Raw genomic sequence first — 26,492 nt, 5'->3', positions numbered from 1 at the left:
CATTGTTCCAGTGTGTGCAAATTTAGATGTGTACATCTATGTTTCAGCTGGGTATTTTTTGTGTGGGATGTAGGAACAGAGATAACTGCAGTGTAGTTCACTGATTACTGTTCTAAGAATGACTGTTCCTGCTGCTTTTAGGTCAGCTTGCAACTCTTTTCAAGTGACTGCTGGCTTCTCTTGTACCTTCCTTATCACAAATCTGAGAGCACATTGTGATGCCTCTAAGAGCTCCTTCATGTTCACCACGATTGCTACTTATACAGTGTATATATGCACTGGATATATATTAATTAACAAAAACAAAAGTGTCTGAATACTTGTTTTCTCTCACTGTAAATCTGTCAGTGAATCCTCAGGTTTTACTTTCCTTTTCTAACTACTGGGGAGGGCCTTGGTATGCTACAAGATAAAGCAGATAGAGGTTAGGTGGAAAATGCTGGAGTGTTCTGGCATGCTGATTCCCATGAATCTGCAGTCATCCCACTATAAAATTTTCTTCCATTTGGAGTAGATGATCCCACTCTGGTGTGGGAACTTCACTGGCGGTCTAAATCTGTGGTTAAAGAGTTCAGGCCAAAAAAAAACAACATGAGATTGAGTTACAGGGAAAGTAGGGTGAGGTCATTGCCAGCAAAGCATGAGAGGACAGAGAGTCAGACTTTTTTGGCCTATTTGTATGTCAGGATGCGTCAACCCTCCTTGCTTCCCCATGAAGTCTATACAGCATCAAATGTCTCTTTGTGCCTTTTGTCTAATTATGCCTCACCTGTAGCTCATTGAATCAAGCAGAGAAATTCTGCTGAAAATGTGGATTCTACATTTTTATAAATTATTTATGAGATGTTTGTCAGTTTTTGACTTTTAAACAACCAGGAAAAACTCAGAAATATAGATTCAGACCTGTTAGTATAGAACATAATTACAATGTCAATGTAATTCATTGCATAAGTAAGTAATTATTTATGGAATTATGAAATTAGACATAAAAAATCATGAAAGCAACAGTGACTGCAGACTTCTAAAGGTTAATAGCATGGACTTGTTTAAGTCTACTGTAAATCATGGAAATCTTATAGACTTTATATACTAAATTTAATATATTCATTGAAAAAAAGTGACAGCACAAAATCTATTTTATATTTTTCCAGCATGTCAAACTTATCTATCTATCTATCTATCTGTCTATCTATCTATCTATCTATCTATACCACCACTTACTTATTTTTTGGAGCTTGTTGTTGATCAAATAACAAAGGAAATTCATGCTACAACAGGTTTGCAGCTGCCCTAAAGGCTCGTCCATTTGCACAGGAGGTTGTTTGTCTGTTGTAAGTCTCAGTGCTGTCTTCTAGGCCCATCTATCAGTGTCTGTGCACTCTTACTGTGCTATAATGGTGAGGTCATATTCACGTACAGCATGCATTCCTTATCTGTACATCTGTCTATGAATCATTTAAACTGCAGGCTGAATGTATATACAGGTGCCCACCGTCCCCCAGTCTTTGATTTATTTTCCCTCTGTCATACAATTTCATGTTTTCTCAATGTGATAGTTCAGTGAAAAAACTGGACAAGTACATCACCCTTTTTATTTTCTTTTTGACCAAACTATCGCTTTAAGTCTTTGTATATACTTATTTGTCTTAATATGAGAATTAGTCCAATTCTCTTGTGGCTAAAGTGGCTAAAATGTCTTTATTGCATCTGAATGTGTGAAAATAATAGAAATGTTAGAAGCTTCCTTTAAAATGCCTTTATCTGTTTTTACTTATGTTTTATTACACCAGTTGATTTTTGAGCAAGCTTTTCTTTTCAGTCATATATATTGAAGGAAACCTTCCAAACTACAAGTTCAAAGAAGAGAGAAAGACATTCATAACACCCTTAAAGGGCCCATATCCTGCATTTTTCTTGTATTTTATTTTTTTCCTCATGAGGTTCAATAAATGTATTGTATGAACTTTAATCAGGTTTACTTAATACATCAAACATTTCCTAAAAAAAACATAAAACAAAACAAAAACAAGTAAATATCGTTTTTCCATGATATAGCCCCTTTAAAAATACTTTATTTTTCACATGATCACTGTATTTCAAGATTATGGCTGGAATATCCAGTTGGGGAATGAAAGTGTTGTTCATTACTGGTTTAGCCAAGTCAAGTAACATGTGCTTACTTGTTAAGTTCTCATTTATGTTCTATTAAAAGTCACTGAGGTGTTTCTGGGAGACTGCACAGTTTGCAGCCAGGTAAAACTGAAAGTACAGTAAGAACAGGAATCTTACAAGCCTCACAAGAAGTGCACAAATGTGGCTTCATAATCACTGCATGAATCCCAGTTGTTATTGTTGTAATCCATGCACATTAAACATTGCTATGTAATGGCACTGCTTTATGGTTTTCTGCCTGTACCTGACAGTGTAAACAACAGTTGAAATGAGATGACAAGTAATTAGTGCAAGTTATAAATAGGATCCTCTGATTAAAGTGTTTATCTCCTGCAGGTTCAGGTTTCTGTAGACGGATCGATGATAAACATTGGCACAGAAGCATTAAAGCACCCCAACAATAAATACTATCGACATATTTATTCCCACATTTCTATGATGTTAGGATGTTATTAGCATTAGCATTGTCTGTTTGTCTGTGTTCTGTCCATAAGGCATTACTCAAAGTATTAAATGTTCACTCAATGTAAAAAGCAATTGTAATTTTCATAGCACAAATGAAAAAACGAGGTACGAGTTATGAAATTTTCTCATGAGACATTAGATTATACAGCCTATCCACTAAGGCCTTTCAAATTGATGTAAAATATTGCAGCATTTGCCACTAGGAAAGAAGGACACACAGCTTATACACAATTTGTTGTGCTTTATTAACAGCTGTAGTTGGCCACAGCTACGTCATACACAAAGGGGGCCTTAGGCTAACATCTAGCTCAAGCTTTAGCTTAGACAGAGGCCCTCCCCCAGGGAGGAGAGAAAACCTGACACATGTCTGCACTTTTCAGCTTTCAGTCCTGACTGACTCAGTTCTTACTGTTTTAACAGCTATATTCCCCTGGGCTTGAGTAGCCCCACCTTCAGAATAAGAGTCCTTAGAAAAACGACCCCATGAACAAATGCTGTTGCCGAACAATAACCAGAATAAACATGTGAAAAAAAATGTAACATGTTACAATATTTTGTTAGCAGTGCCCATTTGAAAATTAACTGCTTTCTCTCCGTGGATCCCCATGTATTAATTAGAATACAAAAGTGAGAACAGAATGGTTAATATACAGACTTTTGTCAAGGAAGCAGACTGAGATTCAGCTTAGCTGAACTTGAACGGTCTGGGGTGACACAGAAATGTGTTATCTTTGGGCTGCATGCAAACAACTTCCCAAAGAAATGATTCATCATGCACAGACATACAGAAAGTCTTATGCAAAAAGGCTCAGGCCTACATATCTCAGTGAGAAAAGCAGCCTAGCTTTCAGCCATTTAAATGCTCCAACAGTGAGGTCAAATGTATGAACACTGTGCACATCTAATGTTCACATCTGTATAGGACTGCTTGAATCTGAAAGATGAATACTAGCAAATATGCATAATATAGCTGTAAAAATCCCATTGTTTGGTCTGAGGATTGTTTGTGTGAATTTTCTGACTAGCTAGACTCTTTATACAAGTCTGCACAGGCCTACCCATTGTAATTACAGCACCATGCTCCAACATGCTAAACATCCAAGCAATGCATTCTCTGATACGCCCTGCACAAGCTCTATATGGCTCCATATGTTCAACACCACATGCTGTCAGCAGATACAGGCTAATTGTTTAGGATCGTTTTACCATGTCAGGTCTAGTTAGGCCTCAGGCTATGAGGACACTTATGCTCATCACTGTCTGTGTTTATTGATTGCTATCTAAAGCGAGTTAGCTCATTTGGAGCATTTAGCAGGCCAGATCAATGAGATACAGTGAAGAAGAAAGACGTCATTGATTCAAATCAGATTAGGATAACGATCAGAATCCTGGATCCATCTAACGTAGTTAATTTAATGCTGTCGATTGATCATGTGCTAATATTCAGGGCTGTGCAGAGAGAGAGAGAGAGAGTGCATACAGGGCCTGCTGTTAGTTCAACTCACCATAATTACAAGGCATCTTCCTTGTCATTAGTAACCAGTCCTTTCTCTATGATGTGGCTCTTAAGAAATCTGTAGCCAGTTTCAAGACACTGTTAAAGTAATGATGAAATCCTTGATGGCATAATAATTTAAAACATAATTTTTACAATTCGTCATCTCTTCCCGGATTGTGGCTCTTGTAACAAACATTTATTTCGAGTACTGAACTGCAGGGGGCAAAACAAATGACTTACGACCTCCTAGAACAGGCCGCATTCCTGCAGGCTGAACACGCACTGTTTGACACTAATACAGACACAGCGCTCACAAAAACCAGAAGTCAAAACGCTGGTTACATAATAAAAGCCTGCAAGAAACAGGCAATTCAAAAAAATAAGCTGAAATCCTAAATGTTGCAGTCAGACGTCAAGGTCGGGGGGCCAAAGTGGGCTCTAATTACAAACATTCCTCAAGCAAGCCCTTCAAATCAGAGCTGGAGCATTCCACTGGCCTCAGTCACTCACTTTCTCTCATTCCAGTGAGAGAGGCTCTTTACTGGCTATGTCATCGTGTCAGATTTCCATCTGCTGCCATAATAGGGGTGTGTGTGTACATGTGTTACAGAAGATGATGTAATTATGATGCAATACTCCCTTTATGACCATAAAAAGTAATGGGTGGTTTTGAACAACTGCTAATCTTATTTAAGTGGCATTATATGCTAGTAAGGCCTGGACAACATGAGTTGCTGTCTTTTTAATGGGTTGGCAGGTTCTGTGTCCATATAGTTTACTTTTTAATGGAGGAGCAAATTCCTTGCAGCTGACTGGGAATGAATGAGCGCCTCTCTCGATCTCTCCATGTCTATGTCTCACTGCCTCTCTGCTGTTTCTGTAACATTAATCAGGCCTGAAATTTTAATATCGAACCCAGATACAGCCTGAGAACGTTCTGCCCAAGTCCGACCCAACCCACAGTTTAGAACCTAGTCTGAGCTGACAAAATTGTGTCCCACTCAGGCAGTATCCCGAAAAAATTTCTATCCCACCCCAACTACATCCCGACAAAATTCTGCCCAAACCCGTCTGTGTCCTGTCGAAAATTCTGTCCAAACCTGACTGTATTCTGACAAAATTATGTCTGAACACAACTGTATCCCAACAAAACTATGTCCCTCCCAAAATGTATCCCAATAAAATTCTGTCCCACTCAGACTGCATCCTGACCAAAGTCTGTCCCACCCAGACTGTATACCGACAAAATTCTGCCCCACTCAGTCTCAATCCCAACTAAAGATTTGGTCCCACTGTTGCCTGACAAATTTTGTCTGATCCCAACTGTATTACAAAATTTCGACTGTTGCCTGACAAAGCTCTGAAAAGTCTGAATTTGACCAGCACTAACCGGAGAGCTGGTCGGCCCCAAAACAGCCCAATAAAACATTCTCATTAAAAATAATGATAAAGCTTGTTAAGACAGCTGTTAACAGATCCATCAAAGATTCTGCAAAAGTAAAAAAGCATAATTGTCAGCTAACCAAAATTAAGTTCAAATTCCACTTTGATTTAGCCACCAATCAATGCCTTTGAACACTATCCCAAAAGTCTTACTCTGCATAAACTTTGCATAAGCTAAGCATTGTGTTCACGCTGACCTTGTGGACTTCACGGCCAACAACATATTGAAGATTAAAAATCCTTTAAGGCAGTGACAGAAGGGAAGTAGACAAAAGTAGGTGAGAAAAACTTAAGCCGAGGTAAACGCAAGCCAAAATCCACTTAAGGTGGAACACAGAGAAACCCGTACATGAAATTTGAGCCTGACCTGAGCCCTGACATAAATTTGACAAATAATGCCTGAACCCAGCCAAGTCCCAGAGTGAACAGTCAGGTCCTGTTGAGGAAGAAAAAAAAAACACTCAAGCTGTAATTACAATACCAGTGGCAGAAAATCTGGGCATTCTCTGATTGGATGCTGGGTGTACAGCAGTTTCCTGTCAGCCAATAACGTGACTCAGCCTTAATCCTGTCCTGACAAGAGGGCATCTAAATCTTTGTCTGAGCGAGAGAATGAAAGAGAGAGAGAGAGAGAGAGAGAGAGAGAGAGAGAGAGAGAGTGATAGAGAGACATGGCAAAAAAGTGACAAGAATGAAGAAGGAAGAGAGCAGATGTCTGTGAATATCTTGGCAAAAATGCAAAGCTCCTTTTGATGCCACCCAGGCAGAAACAAAAGGCCGGAGAGCGCAACAGATGGACCCTCACGTTCATTCAGCATCCTGAAACGTCTCATTGCTCTTTCAGCGCTTTCACAGCCTTCCACAATGCAGTTCAGGGGCCACTCGCTGGCTGTAGTATTGTTGCATTTGGGGGAGGTAGGCAAGAGAAAGTTAAAAAATGGGTTTCTGCCTATGGGGGGGTCTACACACGGCTCAGAAAGACTGATTGGCTGGGCCGTGTTCAAAGCTGTTGTATAAGTACTGAATATGCACTCACATAACTGTACACATGAAATGAATTCTATATTAATGCACCAATTATTAACCTATTGTGCTAATCATGGGTTAATCGTTGACTGTTGTGTTTCTTAACAAATTCTTTTTTCTTAATGGCAGAAATGTTTATTGTGATTGTTATAAATAATCAATGAAGTTATTTATTGCACATTGGTGTGTCTTATCGTAAGATGTTTGGTTGTGAAATTATATTAGCAATATGTTTAAAGGTATGTCATCTGACAGAGGTAAATGTATTCATTCAAATTTTATTGTACAATTTGTACTTATTTGCTGATTTTTTTTAAAATATAAAATATAAAATGTATAATAACCTTTGCGCAGGCCACATTTTTTATGTTTATCCAATATGTTAAATTCAGCACATAGACAGTAACCGTGCACTGAAATGAACAGAAGTGTGTTCTCTGTAGAGGATGTTTTAACTCATTTTCACTTAGAAAATCGACAAAACATAATTTGACCAGGGTGCCCAAACTTTTACATAGTTATATATTCACTTGTTTTCTAAATACTTTCTGGAGTGCATGTGCCACAACATTTTTTGTGATTATGCAGTGATTTGAGCTTAGAATTCTACTCAAGTCTAATGGGACAAATATATAAATGCAGATATAGTTCAATTATATACTTTAATTGGAATAAATAGACTTATTTGTATGAAAAAACAAACTCTTTAAGTTTAAAAATGTATGTACACTGCTAAAAAATGTGCACATACTGAATGTTTGTAGATACCTGTAAATTCATCGTAACAGCTGCAGTAACAGCTTCTACTCTTCTGGGAAGGCTTTACACTAGATGCTGGAACATTGCTATGAGGTTTTGATTGCATTCAGCGAGGTCAGGTACTAATGTTGGATGATTCGTTCTGGATCACAAACTCAACTCCAACACATCTCTAAGCCATTGGATGGAGCTCCATCACTCAAGAGAACACAGTTCCACTGCTCCACAGCTAAGTGCAGGGGGGCTTAATATCCCTCTAGTTCATGTTTGGCTTGACTTTAGGCTCATGTGTAGCTGCTCCTGAGCGTCCCATCCTATCTGCAATGCTCTTCTATGGAGAATATACGTGTATAAGTGTTTGAACACCTATGTCAACAGTGGATGCACATTAAAGCTACACTGTGTAAGATTTTGGGATTTGGAGACCTCTCTGGTGGAAATGTGTAATTGCATACAGTATGTGGAAGAACATTTTGTAACATGGGGTGTGCTTCAGACCTCTTCCCTCTTTTAAGTTATTATTTTAGGCTTTAAAGTGTGACTCGGCACACATACACCATATTTTAGCATGATTTTTCTTCTCTTTACTCAGTACTGCTACTTCTTTCAATTTTAACAAACGATTTTACATAGTGCAGCTTTAAAATAGCAGAATTTACCAATTAGAAGAAGTGTCTGGATACTTTTGGATATATAGCGCATGTCTATATATTCAAGGTGTATTTGCACATAATATTGAGAACTGATATATAGTCATGTATAATGTTTTTGCATCACAGTCACATTTGAAACAGACCCACAGCCTAACACTTGTTTTCCTCGCTGTTAGCGGAATGCCATTTTGGGACATGAAAGAACGTGCAGTTTTTTCCAGCACAGGAATTTCACAATTTGGCTCCTTATCACCCACACTGCTGATAAGAAGAGTCTACTGCTAATGCTCAAATGCCACAGCTGGTTTCATGTGTGAGAAATGGTAGAAACATGAGCAGAACCTGCAGACAGCACCTCATCCACATGACTTTAATTAGATATCAAACTATAAACGACATCTGTCACAAACAGAAGCCAGTAGGAGTCCTACTCTATTTGTTCAGCTGCATGAGGCTCTACAGATCAATGCGCCAGAAGAGGAAGCTCCCTGAAGACTCCTCAGCGACTGATCCAAAACCTTCAATGATCCATTGTCCTCCACTTCCTGGTCATTGTCCTGACACCTACTCGACTTTCAATTCACTCAAAATTTTCTGTGAGCTTAATAAATACTCAATAAATTACACAAGTGGCGTCCAACTTTCTTCTACCACGACAAATTAACCACAAAAGAATCTTTAATGATCTACAGTTCTTTTCAGAATCAGAATCAGAATCTTTAGCTTTAGATCAGAATCAGAGCTTTATTGGCCAGATATGCTTACATATACAAGGAATTTGGTTTTGGTTACAGGAGCTCACAGTGCACAGTATCAAACATTTACATGTAGTGAATAAAATAAAATAAGATTAAATAAAAATAAAATAAAACATGCATTCCTACCATCACTCACTCATACACACACATACACAGTCTTACCTGTAATTTTTACATTGTGATTGGACTAAGGGCCAAGTACATCCAACTTCTGGTATCAAGTTTAAGAATGTTTTTTTACTCAACACACATATTAACTGACTAAGCTATTAACTATTAATACTAAGCTAACATCTATGTATATGGCCTATAGGCCACATGTGTTATTGTTGGGGTGAAATTCCTAGGCAGTGATCTTTTAGGACCCCAAACCTAGTCGATCAGCCAAGTCATGTTTGGTGTACTTGGTGTTGAACTGGAGTTACAAGGTTAATGTATCTAAAAATAATGAAATTTAGGCTCGAAGATGGCTAAATGGGATAGCCTTTTGAAGATGGCTATCCTTTTGTCCACTTTAATGGATAATTGTATGTCATACAGTGTCAGAAACCACATAAACAAGTCTATGTATGATTACTTAACAAACAAAAGCAACATGAGGCAAATGTGCAATGATTTAGGCAATGCTAATTGTTGCAGTATAAGCTTCCATTACTTGTTAGCTGCATTAGCCTTGTAGCACCAGCACAAAAGTAGAAAACAGCAAAATTCAGACACCAAACATATTTTGGCTGATCGACTACATTGGCTTAAATGGAAAGTTGTGCAAATTAGATTTTTCACGTAAACTTGTGTTAGCATTAGCACACAACACTTGTTTTCACCTCTCTGACTGGTAACTAAACTCACACAAACCTCACAAAAAGAAAGCACGTTTCTCAGTTGTGGAGAGGAAGATCTGTTTTCTCCATCAGAACACACGTGTGTAAGACAACCATGATATATGAAACGTCAGTGACGACTTGGGAAACACTATTACGCCACACAGAGTGGAACGCTAGAAATGGTTCTTTTTCCTTTTAGAGGGGCAATATCTCTTGCCTCAGTGTTGCTCTTGAGCGTCAGAGAGAGATTGGATGTTCGAAACATGACTCTTGCAGAGAAGAATGTGGGCGTCACTTGGACGAATGCAGCACTGAAACAAATGGGTCCGATAATAGAAGTAGGCCGCAAGCTTATTGTTGCCCTGCCTTTCGGGTATTTGTTAAAAAATGAGAATCGCCTTGTTTTCTCTGGCTTATAAGTGTATTGATTCTAAATCGGCATGTTGACTGGAGTCTTCCTGGAATGTTAGTGTTTGGTTTTTAGAAGCTCAGGAATTTCTTTTGCTTTTTTCCCCCAGAATCGAGCAGCTGGGTCAGAGACTGTTAGAATCAAACTGACATTTTAGTAAATGCAGTTTGCAGAATGAATCTTTCACCTCGCTCAAACTCGGAACTGGCCACCTGTGTTTAGGGCCAGTTTCCATAATGCTAATTGTGCTTAGCTGGGGCATAAGAAGCATTTTTGAATGATAAGTCTGCATTCCTAAGCTCTTTTACTTCATAAGCCATCTCAGTTTGTGTTAAAGATAACAAAGCTTCTTCTTTTAAAGATGCTAGCTTGCTCATAGCACTTTCCAAGTGAAGACAGGCCTATATGATGATGCTAACTTGCTAACAGCACTTCTGAACAAGCCTCGCCTTTTTTCCAAAAACGGTTGCCTGTGAACAAGAGGAATTGAAGCAAAAAGAAGAAGAGGAACAGCAGCACTATTCTGAAGTTCTCTCTAGTCACAAGACGAGGCGAGAGATATGGAGGCCACTTCTGCATTCGCCACTCTGAAGAGGAAGTTTAAGGCCTGGTTTCCTGTCTTAACTGAGGCTAGTTTCATGCTGTTAGTGGAAGTTACCCTTTTTCTCTGATCTGAGAGCGGCTTCCAGGTTTCATCTGTAATGGTTGAGGTCAAGGTTTGAGTGAAGGTAGCTGGTTCCAGATCAGTGTCAAGAGCAAGTTCAACAGCAACTATAGGTCTTATTGTGACTGTGCTTCTTCTTAGCGGAGGTCTGCAAAGCGGAAGAGTTTGACACGCATTCAAGCATAAGGAGATTGTCTGAAGAAAAAATATAGAATGTAATTGATCAGCCAAGTCCTGTTTGGTGTCTTAAGTTTGCTTCTTTACTTTTGCACTGGAGCTATACAAATGATAGGCAGCAAGCAATGGAAGCTTTTTAGCATCACGTCACCTGCATGACTAAATCACCCACTCACTTCAAACTACGTCAAGTTGTTCAGTAATCTCAAATCTTCCTCCGCGTGCAGTTACTGACACTGTAAGACAGACTGTTGTCTCTAAAAATGGACAAAGGTATGGATATAATTCAGGTTTCAAGACGGCTGCTACTGTTTTTAGCTCTGCTAGCTATGCTATTGTCATAGGTATCAGTACAGCAAATCTAAGGAAGCAAACTTAGGTTACTAAACATGTCTTGGCTAAAAAGTTACATTTTGAGCAATAATCGCTTTTATGAGTGGCAGCATTAACATCATCTGCTCTTTTTCTTCTGCTTTGCAAGCTAATTTTGCACAGGTCCAGTTTACGGCCTTGTGTCTCACTGGTCAAATATCAGTGGAATCGCCTTGAACTAGCATCGCTAATCTTGGCACTTCATCCTTATCCTGCTGATTCATTCAGGCTTTTATTTTTGTGCTGGGGAAGTTTTAATCTCTTTTTGTTTATTCATTTAAGCCAGAGACCCCCAGTCAGGGCCTGGGCATAGCTGCTGTCTTTCTCTCTCTCTTCCCCCTCTGTTTGTGTGTCTCTCGCTCTCTCTGTCTCACAGTGGAGGTCATGCCTGGTGTTCTCATGTTGCCTGAAGCCTTGGCCTGATAAAAACCTGCTGTGGAATTTTGGCCACATATCCTCGTTCCTCCCTCCCACCGCTCCGCCACACTGCCAAATATGGACCACTTCTCGCCACATCAGCTGAAATACGACATTTTTGGTGAGGGCTATCAAAAATGTGTGCGTATTTTTTTTTTCCTGTTTTGCGCGTTTGCTAGTACAGCTGACTTCAAGGGTTTTGACCAAAAAAGATGACATCATATTTTCCCTCTTTCTGTCCCTGGCTCCTTTTTTTCCGGCAGCACTTATGCACAAGTGAAGGATTATGTAAGGGAGCGTTTTCTCTCTCTCTTTCTCTCTCTCTCTCTCTCTCTCTCTCTCTCTCTCTCTCTCTCTCTCACTGTTTCTCTCTTTCTGGGTTTCTCTTTGTCAGGCAGGTCAGAATGATGGTGAATCATTTACCATGCTGTAGGGCAAAAAAAAATCCCTTTGCTCTCTTCCTGCTCTGCCCAGCGCTCTGCTATCTAGTCTCTAGGCCACGTTTAACCATCTCAAGTCTAGACTTATTACTGTTATTTTGCTATACTATACAAATACAAATTAAATGGTTACATAATTCATTACACAGGCATCTGCATAATGAATTACATTTAGATTTAGTTTATATTCTGCACTCACAGCTTCAAACCCACTTCAGATATTTGTTTTGATGAAAAATGTTATAATATAATAATATAATAACATAATATAATGTCTCCACTTGTACTCATAAACACAAATGTGGTATTAATTGAAAGTTTAGAATTTGCACTTTTGACTGAAATTCTGCTTTCATTGATCTTTGAGTGAGAAATAGTACATTTAAGCAATAAAACATCTGAGTTTGTGTGTGATCGTGAATAACATCAAGGCTGTTACATGAGCCGAAGGTGAAAACAGTCAATCCTCACAGCCGAGGTGTCACCATAACACACAAACTGAAGGGTTCTGCAAAATAAATAAAAAGAAAAGCAAATAATCTACATATTGTATCAAATGTGCTTTAACATTGGGAATTTCTTCTGTCAGAAAGTAGTATTGTCGCAATGACAGGTCACGATGTCATTTTGTTCCAGCCAGTCTGAAAAGCATTTTAGAACCCATATTATATATTTGCTAAATTGTATTCTGTCTGTTTCTGGCTAATTCCAGGTTTTTTAGTAGTTCCACCATCACCGCTGCTGCCTAGAGACGACTAGGGCTGCAAGTCAAATGAATAATATCTCATTGAAGTCATCTATTCTAATGTATTTATTTTCTATTTTTGTATGTGCTAAAGTAGAAACTAGGTATAGTGCACTGTTACTCCTCAGTGGAATAAAATAGTCATGGTTGTTTTTACAAATAACAGCAAAGTGAGAACCAGTCTGATTGTGTTGAGGGAACTTACTGTTGTATAAATCAAATTACACCATGATTCTGTTATTGCTGGCAAAACTGCAACTTCTAACACTTCTAACCCATGTTGTCAATCTGAAACAACTTTTGTTTGATTGGACTGCTCTTATGTTTGATCACTGGGTGTAACTGTATTGTCTTCTCTATGGGATATATCATGTATGTGAAGGAGAATGTGAATGCGACCTCAAGGCCAAATGCATGTTTGTGTAGTTAAATGAACTATTATGACTGTGCAGTATAATTCAAAGGGTCCATACAGCTATTTGTTCTGTTTTTCTTTGCTGTCTCACAACAACCTTCCTGATAACACTGCAATCACCATTCCACTACATGGTGCTACTCATTACATAGACACACCCACTGGTGATGCCACTGGAACAAAGTAAACAATGAGCCACAGTCATTACAGCAACAATGATGAAAACCAACAACCAACAACACAAAGCTTCTAAGATTATAATAAAGAATCTCTTTCTGTGCTGACCATTAACCCCTTTTCACAGTAACCATAAAAAGCACTCTTCACTTGTTTAAGAGGTCTCGCACTTGAACGAGGCTGATGGAATATATTTCAATGTAAAATTGTAAATGATTTACAGTTCCAGCCACTCACTAGATTTTCAATTCTGTAGGCTAGCAAGCAAGTTAACATTGAACAAAATGAAAGCCTTTGTATAAATGCTTGTTTTTATTGTGACATATTTCTTGATATGAAAAAAGCTACAGTTGTGCTGTCCTTTTTATCTCAGCACAGCTATCTTTGTGGAGAGGCGTGTATTATTTTCACAGCAGGAGGTTTCAACCCACCCCTTTCGCACCACGTTGCTCACTAGCAGCTCAACACAACATTTCACACAACAGAGAGCCAACAGGGTCCTGGTTAATCTGACGATTAACAGATGGTAAAATATGTTATTTAATATTTTATTAAGAAATATCAGAGCCAGTTTCCACTACACTGGGGAACGGCCACTAGAGGGCCTGCAGAAAGAGGCTACACAAACAACTTGCAAATAATACTACACCAATCACTAGTCATAGTCCGATTTTTTTCTAATTTGGTCCAAAATTTTAACATACATTAAAGTAGAAAAAGTTTTTGTCCTTTTTCCTGTAAAGTTACCATCTTAACTTTTCAATCCAGTACACTAAGCTTTTAAAAGTCTTTAAGCAAGTTATGTAGATTATTTATTATCTCATCATTTTTTCTTATTAAAAACATCCTTTTACACTTGAATGCATAGCAGGACGTCTCAGGGACAGGATAGAGATGTTAGTTTTAATGCAGATTGATCATATTCACTCAGCTCCATGTTAAGAAACACAGCACGTCCGTGGTTGAGAATGTGATCTCGTGCCTCCGAGAACAAAGGCCCTCGCTGAGCTTTTGTCATAGGAGGATACAGACAGAGAAATTCTGAGCTCTCTCTCTCTCTCTCACCTTCTCTTTCCTCTGTCCCTCTCTCTCTCTTTCTCCCCCTCTCTCTTTCTATCTCTCCCCTCTCTTTTTCTATTTTGTGCCCCCCCTCACTCTTTAAGGCCTGCTGCTTCATGCCTTTCCCTCCTCTCTTATTCTTTTTCTTGTCCCCGCCCATTTGCCCCCCCTTGGCTGCTGGCTGTCTGTCTGTCTGTCTCTCTCTCTCTCTCTCTTCCAGCCTCTCTTATAAACTGTTTGAATGCAGCAGTGTGCGTTCTTGCTCGCCCATCAGACATAAGGAGGGGCCGAAGAGACAAGAGACTGAGACAGAGAGATCAAGACAGAGATAGACAGGGAGGGAGAGAGAGAGAGAGAGAGATTGAGAGAGAAAGCCTAAAGGAGAGAAGAAGAAAAAGAAAAGGAATGCGCAAACTGTTGTGAAATTTGGCATAGGGCGGGGGAAACAAGGACCATCGCCGTGGGACCTCCACCACATCCCTCAGTCAACGGAAATTACAGAGGATAAAAAAAAAACAAAACAAATGATGAGCAATCCAGCAGGGACAGTAAAGTAGCTTGTACATTCCACATAGTCTGAGTGGGGCTGGAAGACAAACAAATGAAGAAGCAAAAAGCACTTAAGCCAGGGCACTGGCTTCATTTCGCCTGCCTTTAGTCAAGCATGCCAGCAGATTTACTACAATATAACTGAAATCATCCACAGCCTGTGCTTAAAGTGATAGAAGAATCATATTCACTCATTTTTCCCTTTTACCCCAAATTTAGTCGATCAGACTTGCACACTTACATTAAACTGTATTGAGTTGTTAAGTAATCTCAAATAAACTTGCTTATGTGGTTTCTGACCCTGTGTGACCAGCTATTTTCTTTAAAAATGGACAAAAGTACATTGTATAGCTTAAACACTGTTAGCAGCTATCTGGAAACCTGTGTATTATCTGTAGTTTTATCCACTTTTGTTCATTTTGGCCCATTTATAAAATAATTGGAATTACAGTATTGGACCTAGACATTCCACAATGGTTGTGGGCACATATTAGTAGCATTCTTACAGTTTCACACAGCAGGGTGCTCACTATTAAACAATTCATCACTTCTTATCTGAGGTCAGCTATCAGTGCACCTGCTGTAGTTAATAGCCACTGAAACCCATTCCAGACAATTCTGCCTTTGTTCCTCCCTTTGCCTACAGTACAGTCATAACCGCCTGCTGTTTGTAGACACATTATGGTCGTAACTGCACTTAGCAGGTTTGTTTACAGTGTGGTCATGTACGGTACCATAAAATGTATTGGTCTTTCCAAGGTTTGAACACACCTACACCATAGAAGCTCATATTTTTATTATTTTCCACATTTTAAAATAATAGTGAAGACATCAGAAGTATTAAATGACACGTGTAATTACAGTGTCCAGAAAGTGTGAAATGAATCAAAACTGTATCCTATGTTAGGTTCTTCAAAGTAGCTCCCCTTTGCCTTGATGCAGGTTACACACTCTTGATGTTCTCTGAAGCAGCTTTCATAAGCAACTTCAAGAAGTGACTCGTATTGTTTTGGAAATAAATTCATACAGCAAATACACTGTATGTCCAAAAGTTTGTAGACTCCTGCTCATCCAAAGTTTCTCCTGAAATGAAGGATATTAATAGGGAGTTTATCCCCCCCTTTGCTGTAGTAACAGCCTCTACTATACAAGCTGTGTGTTCACAGTTGAACACCTGTGATGGCATTAATAAACAAAGCTTCAGGGCAATGACATAAGTCACGCATGTTGTCATTCTTTGTAAAAACAGTATGATGTTATAAGTCAAATAGTACGACATGAGGTCATTAACATGTCATTGTGATTTATTAACTTGAATGTGTCAAAATGATTGCTTGTAAATGATTTTATGAAAATGCCATGCATGTGACACATACAGAGAACTTGGCTCCATTGCAGAATATACAGAGTCACTGCTTTCTTTTTGTTGCACTGCTGTCTTAATGGCTTCTGTTTTGGTTGTATTAGCTTAGACAAAGGCTGATAAAACAGCTGTACCATTAAAAAAGGTAGTCAGATTATACAGTAATCAAAGATCTTAAAATTAAAGTTTGGCCAAAATAAAGCAATAAATAAATTAATTAATTAAACAAATTTCTCCTTACACCAAATACAGCCAATCCAGTTTCCAGAGTTTGTGTCTTTGGTTTTGCACTGGAGCTATGAGGCTAAAGTAGCAGCTATTGTGGCCTATTGAAGGCTGAATCTGTGTTGTACTCTCCATTTTCACAAATAATAGTGTCAAAAACCACACAGCCAAGTCTACTTGAGGTTACCTAACATCTCAGTATGGTTAGAGGCAACTGTATGATCACAGACATGCAGTTTGAACAATGCTACGGGTTACAACAAGCTTCTATTACTTGTTAGCTACATTAGCCTCATACTGACACCAAACATGTCTGATCGGCTACAGATGGGCTAAGGGGGGGATTGAGTAAGCTTAATTTTTTGCCAGAAAGTGGTACTGGAGCATATCGACCACTTTAGCCTCTATTTGGCTGCGTCTCGGCTTCAATTATGTGTTCCCAAGAACTTCTCAAGAAAAGCATGTTGAAAAGGAGACTCATGGGGGAAAAAAATGCCCCGTGATTCACTAGATTATAAACACAGCCGGTCTCTCTCACTGTCAGACACACAGGCCGAGCCACATGGGCTAAGAGACCTCCCCCTTCCAGCAGTTCATGATCAACACAGTTGAGCGGGTCAAGACACAAACAGCAGGTCCCAGCCAGGCTGGTATAACTTAAAACCAAAGCACGTAGCATCCTCAACGAAAATGTAAGGGAGAAATGTCCAATACTGAATCGTCACCATGTCCAAAAACCCGACAGTATGCATGAAAGGACAATGCGGCCTCAAACAGCCAATAAGTATAAAAGATAACAGCATTACAGTACAGAACAATAACACGACACATAGTATTTTGAAAGATTAGCAATTCTTAACACAACTGCTCTCCTTCTTATCGATGTGAAACCCAAACAGGGCTCTGCTTAGTCAAAACAATCGCAGGCCATGACTCTGTGTGGAGGCTCAATTTGGAAATAAGTGTTTATGTTTTAGGATGATGTTTACTTTGATTATAAACAGGACAGAGAATAGCAGAGCATACTTAAAAAGGAACAATGTAGACTACAGATACCTCCTTATTGATACCTAGGATTGGTTAGTCTTAGCACTCTCGCGCTCTCTCTTTTTCTCTCTCTGAACTCAAGGTCAGGCTTGTAGCGTCCTGCCTCACTGGACTACATCTCATATTACTCTTTCTCCACACTTTACCATGTCTAACAAGTTTGGCTCTGCCTTACTCTCTCACTTTCTCTCATCTTGTAGCAGGTTTACACTTGCAACACTCAGCCAACCACAATCCCAGTGCTGCCTCTACCATCAGATAAACACTGCTATCAATCTGATATTGATTGAACAGTTATAAGTCCTCACTGTTAGCTGAATTTTGCAGGATCAGTGGAATTCCTTTTAAAGATGCCATATTAGCTTGTTCGCTAGTGGTCTATACTGTTCATTAGTTTGGTCTGCATGTTTACAATGTATCAGGAATCAAGCAGCATATTCGTAACCATTTAATATTCTAACTTTTTGGTGATGTAGCTTTTAGAGGCATCAAATGCTTTCACCACCACTGTGAACAATTCTGACTCAGTACGTTTCAGAGCATTTCCCATTAAACCACTCTGAATGACTTTGTGACATCTTACCCATTAATCATCTTAACCATTTTTAACCATTTATGACTTCCCCTTCTCTGTCTTAAATACTCTATTTGTAAAGCTTGATTTCTAGCCACAAAAAAGTAGGCATAGAGTCGCCTTACTACACATGACACGGCAATGAAAACAAACAACAGACAACATCTTATCTACCATCAGATTAGGTTGTTTGAATGTGGGACCAGGTATCGTCGCTTTAATGCCCTGACATTTCGGCGTTCTACTTCATCTGACAAAAGTGAAGCAAATAGAGGAAATAAAGAAGGGTACTGAGAAACACTACAGGCTCGAAGAAGAACAAACTGATTAGTTCTTTGTCATCTAGAGCAGAAACAGTGTCAATTAACTAAGGCTGTGATGAGAGAAGCATGCAAGGGAACTACCAGGGAGTCAGAACAATTGAGTATTATGAGAGGAGGCCTTCGAACTGCAGCTCCCACACTGCAAAGGCTCTGTAGCAGAAGTTGGCTGGTTTTGCTGATCTGAGAGCAGTTCTGCAAAGTCATTTACAATAGCCTGCTTGTAGATTTGAACAGAGGAAGATGGTTACAGGCCAGTTTAAGACAATACATCAATCCTAAGTAGTGAGCACAGCAGGAAATGACTCTGCTTCTTGCATATTTCAAGCGGCACAGGCCAACTGTGGGCTTCGCTTGCTCTCTAGCTGCAGAGGGATGCAACTGCAGCCTCAGTAAAATTCCACTCACATAATAGTGGTGGGATGTTTGATTTGATTCAGTGAGTTGATTCTTTTCAATGATTCAATGACTCATTAATTCACAAAAGTGAAGTCAGCTCATTCTTTACATACAAAGAGAGTTGAATCTGCAAGTGAGTCTGATGCCCACAATGAGTGGCCATCTGTCCTTATTCTCAGGGCCCTAAACGACATCCTTCTGGGGGTCCCCACCAATCCATTTTTTTAAGAGTGAAAAGGAAGTGGTACTGCAAAATTGGTGTATACAAAGAAAAAAACATTTGGCTAAGTAAAATAAATACATAATAAATAAAATAAAATAAACGCAGGTAAAACATAGCTCCTTATACAACTAAATACCATATATAGCAATAGCTATATAACAGCCATGTTTATCCCCTCTGTATCCTCTCCACCCAGCTACAGTCTACCCAAAGAGAATATATAACATAGAAAATGCTTTAAAAATGTGATACTTTTGATGAGATTCGATTCTGCGAGTGAATCAGAAGTCCCCAATGGATAGTCAAGTCAACTTTACTCTCGTCTCCTCTACAGGGTGTGAGCCTGATTTCCACCACCCTTCCTCACGAATGGAGTCATACATGCAGCTGAATATATCAATACTGCACAAAAGTTTTAGGTACCTGAGAAAATTACAATTAAAAAGTTGTTTGTTGTCTGTGTCTATTTGCTTAACACTAATATTACAAAAAATACAAATAACATTAATACAGTAAGTAGTGATTTTATGCATATCAGTGTGTTTATTTAACCATTTCCAAACCTCTCCTTTTGGAAGTCCAGTATTAACGGAGTTATTATCCAACACATGGTTTGGCTAACTGATACTTAATGAAGTTAAATTAAGTGTGTTGGTAATGAAATTTAACAAATCTTTGTTAAGGCTGGGGGCATCAAGGGAAAATGTGGAACCAAACTTTGTTTTTCAAACAAGCTCACAACTAGCTCAGAACTACTTCTTTGAAAATAAGAAATTCTTGTCACTTTATATTGTATTTATGTTTATCTGCATCTATTCTAATAATACATGGTGTTTCGCAGGCAATAACATATGTGTACATATATGTAAATATATTATAGTGTTCTTAATATGTTACAGTGTAGTATTTAATGTTAGGATAAATTATTAGTAGACGTATATTATAGGTCTTCATCCTATAGCAAGTACATAAAACTTGCAAGATGCTTGATTCAATTTGGCTGAACTTGCGAATCGGTTTGACTGAATTCTTTAAAAGATCCAGTTCATTTACGAATCAGGCATCGCGAGTGCAGACATGTTAGTCATCCATGCCAGCAGGCCTCGAGCTTTCAGTGGTAACTGCCTAATGGGTTCTTGTTGAAGGACTCCAGGCCTGATAAGAAAACAGACGTTCCTCTTAGTTCTCAAGGTCCGTGTTTTTTGCGGCCCCACCCAAACATTCTTAATGGATTAGCACAGTAGGGGGCGGGAGCCGAAAAGGTGCACAAGTTTTTGTGTGTGTTTGTATGTGATTGAGATCTCAGGTTACTTTAATTGTTGAGAAAATTAGACAAGAAGGTCCACTACTGTTTGTATGAAAGCTTGTCTCTCTCCTTTTGTGACTTCTCTAGTCATATATGTTCTACAGGATATTACCAAACCCCCTCTGTGGGAGTTTTCTCTCTTTATATTGGCAGGAAATCACACTGGACCCACACAATGGGTCCCTCAGGTCAGGCTGGTAATGAAAGCTCAGTTCATTCAGTCAATGGATGTAGTGTTTTGGCATTTGGACTAAAGAATATCACAAGCCAAATGTATAGGCTAAGCCAGTATAATGGAGTAGACATTAGGCCAGAATGAGCTCATTGTAGGAGCAAACAGACAGATACCACATACCTCCGTATAATAAAGCCTAAACAGTATTATGAAGCAATTAACTACAATTATGAATACAATATATAAATGTAATGTATGAATGTATTTCACAAAAATATAGTTACACATTACTTAATAGTTTGGGTTTAAATTAAAAAGTAGGCAGCCGAAAGTATTTTTACTTTAAGAAAATAATGACTCAAGTCGACAAAAGTGTCAGGTCAAACTACTTTGAGGGGAATTTGACCAATTTTTCTACAATTGTACATAATTAAATAATTAAGATTCATTCAAAGTGGTCGATATGAAATGTTCCTAATAGGAAACATGGTTGGGATTATGCTGATCGATGCCCCATACATTGTTTTACAATAAGTTTTGGCACAAAACCTTTTTTTTTTTATACATTCATGGCAAACAGGTAAATTACAAGGCAAAAAAAAGTAGCCCAAAAAAGTTTTTCATATTTACCACTATTGTATCATCAATACATGTAAAATCTCAGTTTCAAAGTAAATAAAATGGCTATATTTGAGTTGCAGACATTGCAACGTCTCGTTCCTATCACCACCATTAGAAAGATATGAGTCTGTAAGTTTCTCTACAATGAGCCATTTTACATCAAACCACTCTGAATGACTGTTTACATCTCTACAGTTGAATTATGCAGGAGGTTTTGAAAACCTGGTGTAATTGTCCTTTGAGGGTGTACAAGGATAAATGGATGTATGATGCATTTATGAGACATGAAGAAATATCTGTCCTGCTGGTGCTAAAAATACTACATTTAAGTTAAAGTTTCTTCAGTCTGACACTTGACCTCAGCTGGACCTCTTGCTATTCCACTTTATTGAGTGTTTAAATGTTTATTGTACGGTGGAATTCCCCTTTTCCCTCCAAAATACATAAATAAATACATAAAAATCAATTTGAGGTGCGGCGCTGTAACTTTTAGACCAACTGCGCCCTCTAGCGGTCGAAAGAAATAATGTCTCTCAAGAATGACAACAAACATGGCGGCTCGGACTTACTAAAATCGTGGTGAACGGAAGACGATGAAGAAGAATTGCACTATCAGGCATAAACATGGAGTAAGACGTAACATTTACTGTATACAGTGAGTGTACGGCCACTGACTACTTAGCTCAGCCTGCTCTTTTCAGAATTGTGCTTCCTTTCAGGTTGACTATGTATGTTACCAGCCAGTTACAGACAAAGGACGCTGTCTGTAACCCAGTAAAAATACCCACTACAACTTCTTATCTAGTAGCTCAAGTATAACAATTTCGAGTGCTCCAACAATGGACACCAAAGAAATCACACGACACGCAATGCAAATAGAAAAACTACACAAGGAGGGCAATTATGAAGATGTGTCATCTCTGCTGGCAGACTTGAACAGCAGTGCTGTCACCTTAGAGCAGCTGCAGACCACTGACATTGCCAGGACTGTTTATCAGCTCTTAAAGTCATGTCCAGCAACTACTGTTCGGAAAACAGCGAAGGGACTGCTCTCAAAATGGAAGCGGCTGTACGGCTCACATGAATACAAAAATGTCAAAGGCTGTCAAATAAATGAACGTGAACCACCTGACAAAGGTAAAACCGAAATAGCTCAATCTGTTCCCAGTGAACAGCAAGTGGACGGAAAAGTGAATGAGCGTGAAACAGTTTTGTGCCACACAGTTGTCAGCCAAGACTCTAATCTCGATTCAGATCAGCTGTCTTCTGAAGGGACTGCTTCGTCACCGGAGATAAAAGAATGCACAACTTCTCTGAAGGCAGAGGACGGCGAGGCTGCTGCCTCAGCACAAAAGAACCACACTGGAGAAGAAGATTCAAGAACTTTCTCAGTGGTTCCACCTCAGCCTAGAAGTCCCACGGACTCTCCAGCTTTGAGAACCAAATGCATAGAGCTTCTACTCCAGGCCTTAACCCCATCTCAGAAAACAGATCCTGAGAACACCTTCCAGCTGTCCACCATAGCTCATGCCATTGAAAAGCACATTCATGCTGTCCATGGCCAGAACCAGGTCAAGTACAAGTCCTGCATAAGAAGCAGGGTAGCAAACCTGAAGAACCCAAAGAACCCTCACCTCCGTCAGGGTCTGCTGACTGGAACCCTGACTCCGGAGGTTTTTGCTCGGATGTCAGTGGAGGAGATGGCTGGCGAGGAGCTACGGAGGCTGAGAGAGGGCTACACGGCTGCAGCCATCAGTGAACACCAGCTCCCACAGAGACTGGAAGGGACGACCACCACAAAGGTGCGCTGTCAGCGCTGCCAGGGCATGAACTGCAGGGTGACCCAGGTCCCCCGTGGGACGCTTTTCCTACCCTCTTGGGTGAGGAGTGGGAACGCAGACGAGGACGCCATGACCTTCTTGACCTGCACTGGCTGTGGGGAGCAGTGGTACCATAGCCAATGGGTGTGCCTTTGAATAAGCCTAGTGGAGACAAGGACTGGAGATTAATTTATGACGTCTAATGTTTAAAAAAAGTGTTATTGATATATTATTTAAAGTAGTAGTTTGCTAAAATAAAAATAAATTTATATTATTGTCACATTACATCAAATGTGGTCGATTAGCCAAATCTTCTTTGATCTTGTGTTGGAGCTACAAGGCTAATATAGCGTCATGCAGAAAAACTTACAATAATAATGGACAAAAGTATAGACAAAATTGAGGTTTCAATATAATTGCTACTTCTACTTTTAGCGTGACATACTTTTGTCCATTTTTATAGATATAAGGTACATGCTGTAAATTACAACCTCAGCTTTCCAAAAAAGTTGGGACACTGCAAAACGTACACAAAACAGAATTAAATGATGTGCAAATCATTTAAACCCTATATTTAATTGAAAATAGTACAAAGACAACATATTAAATGTTGAAACTGAGAAATTTTATTGTTAAACACAAAATATTTTCGTGTTTAATGTGCCAAATATTTTCAATGAGTGACAAGTCTGGACTGCAGGCAGGCCAGTTTGGCACCCTAACTCTTTTACTACAGAGCCATGCTGTTGTAATACATGCAGAATGTGGTTTGGCATTGTCTTGCTAAAATAAGCAAGGCCTTCCCTGAAAAAGACAATATCTGGATGGCAGCATATGTTGCCAAAACCTGTATATATTGCTGAATATTAATGGTGCCTTTACAGATGTGCAAGTCACCCATGCCATGTGCGCTAATGCACCCCCATACCATCATGGATGCTGGCTTTTGAACTGTGCGCTTATGCGAAGCTGGATGGTCCCTCTCTTTAGCCCAGAGTATGCCGCGTCCAGCATTTCCACATTTTGATTTTTGAGGACACTTTTCCACTTCCCCTCAGTCCATTTTAAAAGAGCTCAGGCCTGGAAAGGGCAGTGGTGTTTCTGGATCCTGTTTGTATATGGTTTCTGTTTTGCATGGTAGAGTTCTAACTTGCATTTGTGGATGCAGCAACAAACTGTTCACAGACAGTGGCTTTCAGGAGTGTTCCTGAACCCATGCAGTGATTTCCACTTAGGAATCATGTCTATTTTTTATGCAGTGCCACCTGAGGGCCCAAAGATCACGGCCAATCAATATTGGTTTTTCAGCCATGCCCCTTGCATACAGAGATTACTTCAGATTCTCTGAATCTTTTAATGATATTATGTAGGGTAGATGATGAAATCCCCAAGTTCGTGCAAAACATTATTCTTGAATTGCTGCACTATTTTCTTGTATAGTCTTTTACAAAGTGGTGAACCACTCACCATCTTCTACTTCTGGAAGACTCAGCCTGTCTGGTATGCTCTTTTAATACCCAATCATGTTACTGACAGTTAACATAATTAGTTGTTAGATGTTTCACCAGGTGTTTTATTTAGCATTACACAATTTTACCAATCTTTTCTTGTCCCTGTTTCAACTTTTTTGAAACGTGTTGCTGCATTAAATTCAGAATGGGCTTATATGTTTCAAAAAACAATACAGTTTCTCAGTTTCAACATTTGACCTGTTGTCTTTGTACTATTTTCATTTGAATACTGGGTTAAAATGATTTGCACAACATTGCATTCTGTTTTTATTTGCATTTTGCACAGCATCTCAACAAGGTTGTAGATTATTGGCCAAACCATTGCTTCATCATTTGAACCATTTCACATGTCATGAAAAAAACAACTTTTCCTCACTTTTTTAGAATAAAAGAGTTTCAAACAGTATGTCAAGATTGTTAAATGCAACGATAACTAACACATTCACATATATCCACCTATTCAGCCTACAGTAGTTTTGCTCCACCCATTCACTGAGAAGTCATAAGGAGAGTTTCAGCCCAGACTGCTTTGTGAACAAGGCCATTTTGTTTACACGGTAAGCCTCAAATTGTCTCCAAGACCAGGGTTGACCTGCTTTAGTGTATACAGCAACAGTAGTGTACTCCCTGGACCACAATATGTATTACTCTAGAGACAAAGATCCCATATTCCTGTTGTATATGTGATGACTGTGTTTACAATGTGATGTCATGCAATGTCACCAAACACAAGCTACTACAGTATTATGGTACCACTCACTCCCTCATCCTTATATGGAAACTGTATAAACAGCCCGTCTGAATTCATTGCGTGCGTTCCATTTACATGTGCCTGCTTGGCACCTAGCGGCAGGGGTGAAGAAACCTTTTTAGATGGCTATTTACAATTAAAAAGAAAAAAAAACACTTACATGGCACAGCTGGCACATGTGCTGGAAGTATATTGGAGTGCACCCATTGTTTTTAGTGATGTTACAATAACCACTGTATTTACATTATATCCACCCATTCACCCTGCAGCAGTTTTGCCCCTCACAGTTACATTGAAGTTATATGGAGCGTCTACACATAGACTCCTTTTTGCATGAGGCACAATACAGGGCAGCCAATCCAAACAGAGCTCATTTACATATATTGTTATTAAAGACACAGCAACAAACACAGCTTGTTTAACTCTAAGAGATAAAGAGAGGTTGGGAAAAAATGGTAATGTAAAAATGCTGTTTCGATACATAAAACCACACAAATGTCATAAGTGGATCTTATGCAAATAAAATATAGTATATATTCCCTTTTTGCCATTAAATGAGAAACACAAAGACTGGCCTCAGATCAGCAAAAAACTGAACTAGCGCACACGTCAATGTGCCTGTAAAGGACTTATCTGGCGCAGAGTAAACTCCCGTGGCCTTTTTGGAGACATGTGAGGCATGCAGCAAGCATGTGACCAAGTAATCTGCCCAAGATGCAGTCCAGGGGCGGATTTCCCATCATGCCTCAGCCCAAAGAGTTTCACGCATCACTGCCCAGCCAGCCTGACTGTATCTTTTCATTCATCTCTAATGATGAAGACTCTCTACTGAGAGATACTGCAGTTTTTTGGGAAATAGTCCATGTATATTGCTTAGAGAGTCTTCAGTAGTGGGGATTACATATTTCGTAATGTTTTAAATAGCATTATATTGTATTATAAGCTTGGGTTGGTTTTTTTATGGCCTTTTTGACACACAAACCAGTTAATCTAACCTGGGGAGATAACTTTATGGTGTGTGTGGAGTTGTGTGTTTAATAGTGTAGTCAATGATGCTGTTAACGATTAATAACTTGCATGTTTGGGTCGTGACAATATCAAAAGCTGACCTAATATTGTGCCTTTAGCATAAGTT

General features: G+C 39.1%; 1 protein-coding gene across 1 annotated transcript; it reads left to right on the top strand.

The window, feature by feature from the left end:
* The first annotated feature begins 21,814 nt into the window (after positions 1-21,814).
* Positions 21,815-23,460, top strand: LOC118798415 (transcription elongation factor A N-terminal and central domain-containing protein). The gene has a single exon (XM_036557854.1). It carries the CDS (start codon positions 22,115-22,117, stop codon positions 23,249-23,251), a length of 1,137 nt encoding a protein of 378 aa, XP_036413747.1. The 5' UTR covers positions 21,815-22,114; the 3' UTR covers positions 23,252-23,460.
* Positions 23,461-26,492: the final 3,032 nt, after the last annotated feature.

This window comes from Colossoma macropomum, unplaced genomic scaffold (genome assembly GCF_904425465.1).
Source record: "Colossoma macropomum unplaced genomic scaffold, Colossoma_macropomum, whole genome shotgun sequence".
NCBI classification, from domain to species: Eukaryota; Metazoa; Chordata; class Actinopteri; order Characiformes; family Serrasalmidae; genus Colossoma; species Colossoma macropomum.
The sequence above is the reverse complement of the archived record's forward strand: the minus strand, read 5'-3'. Positions and strand labels throughout refer to the sequence as shown.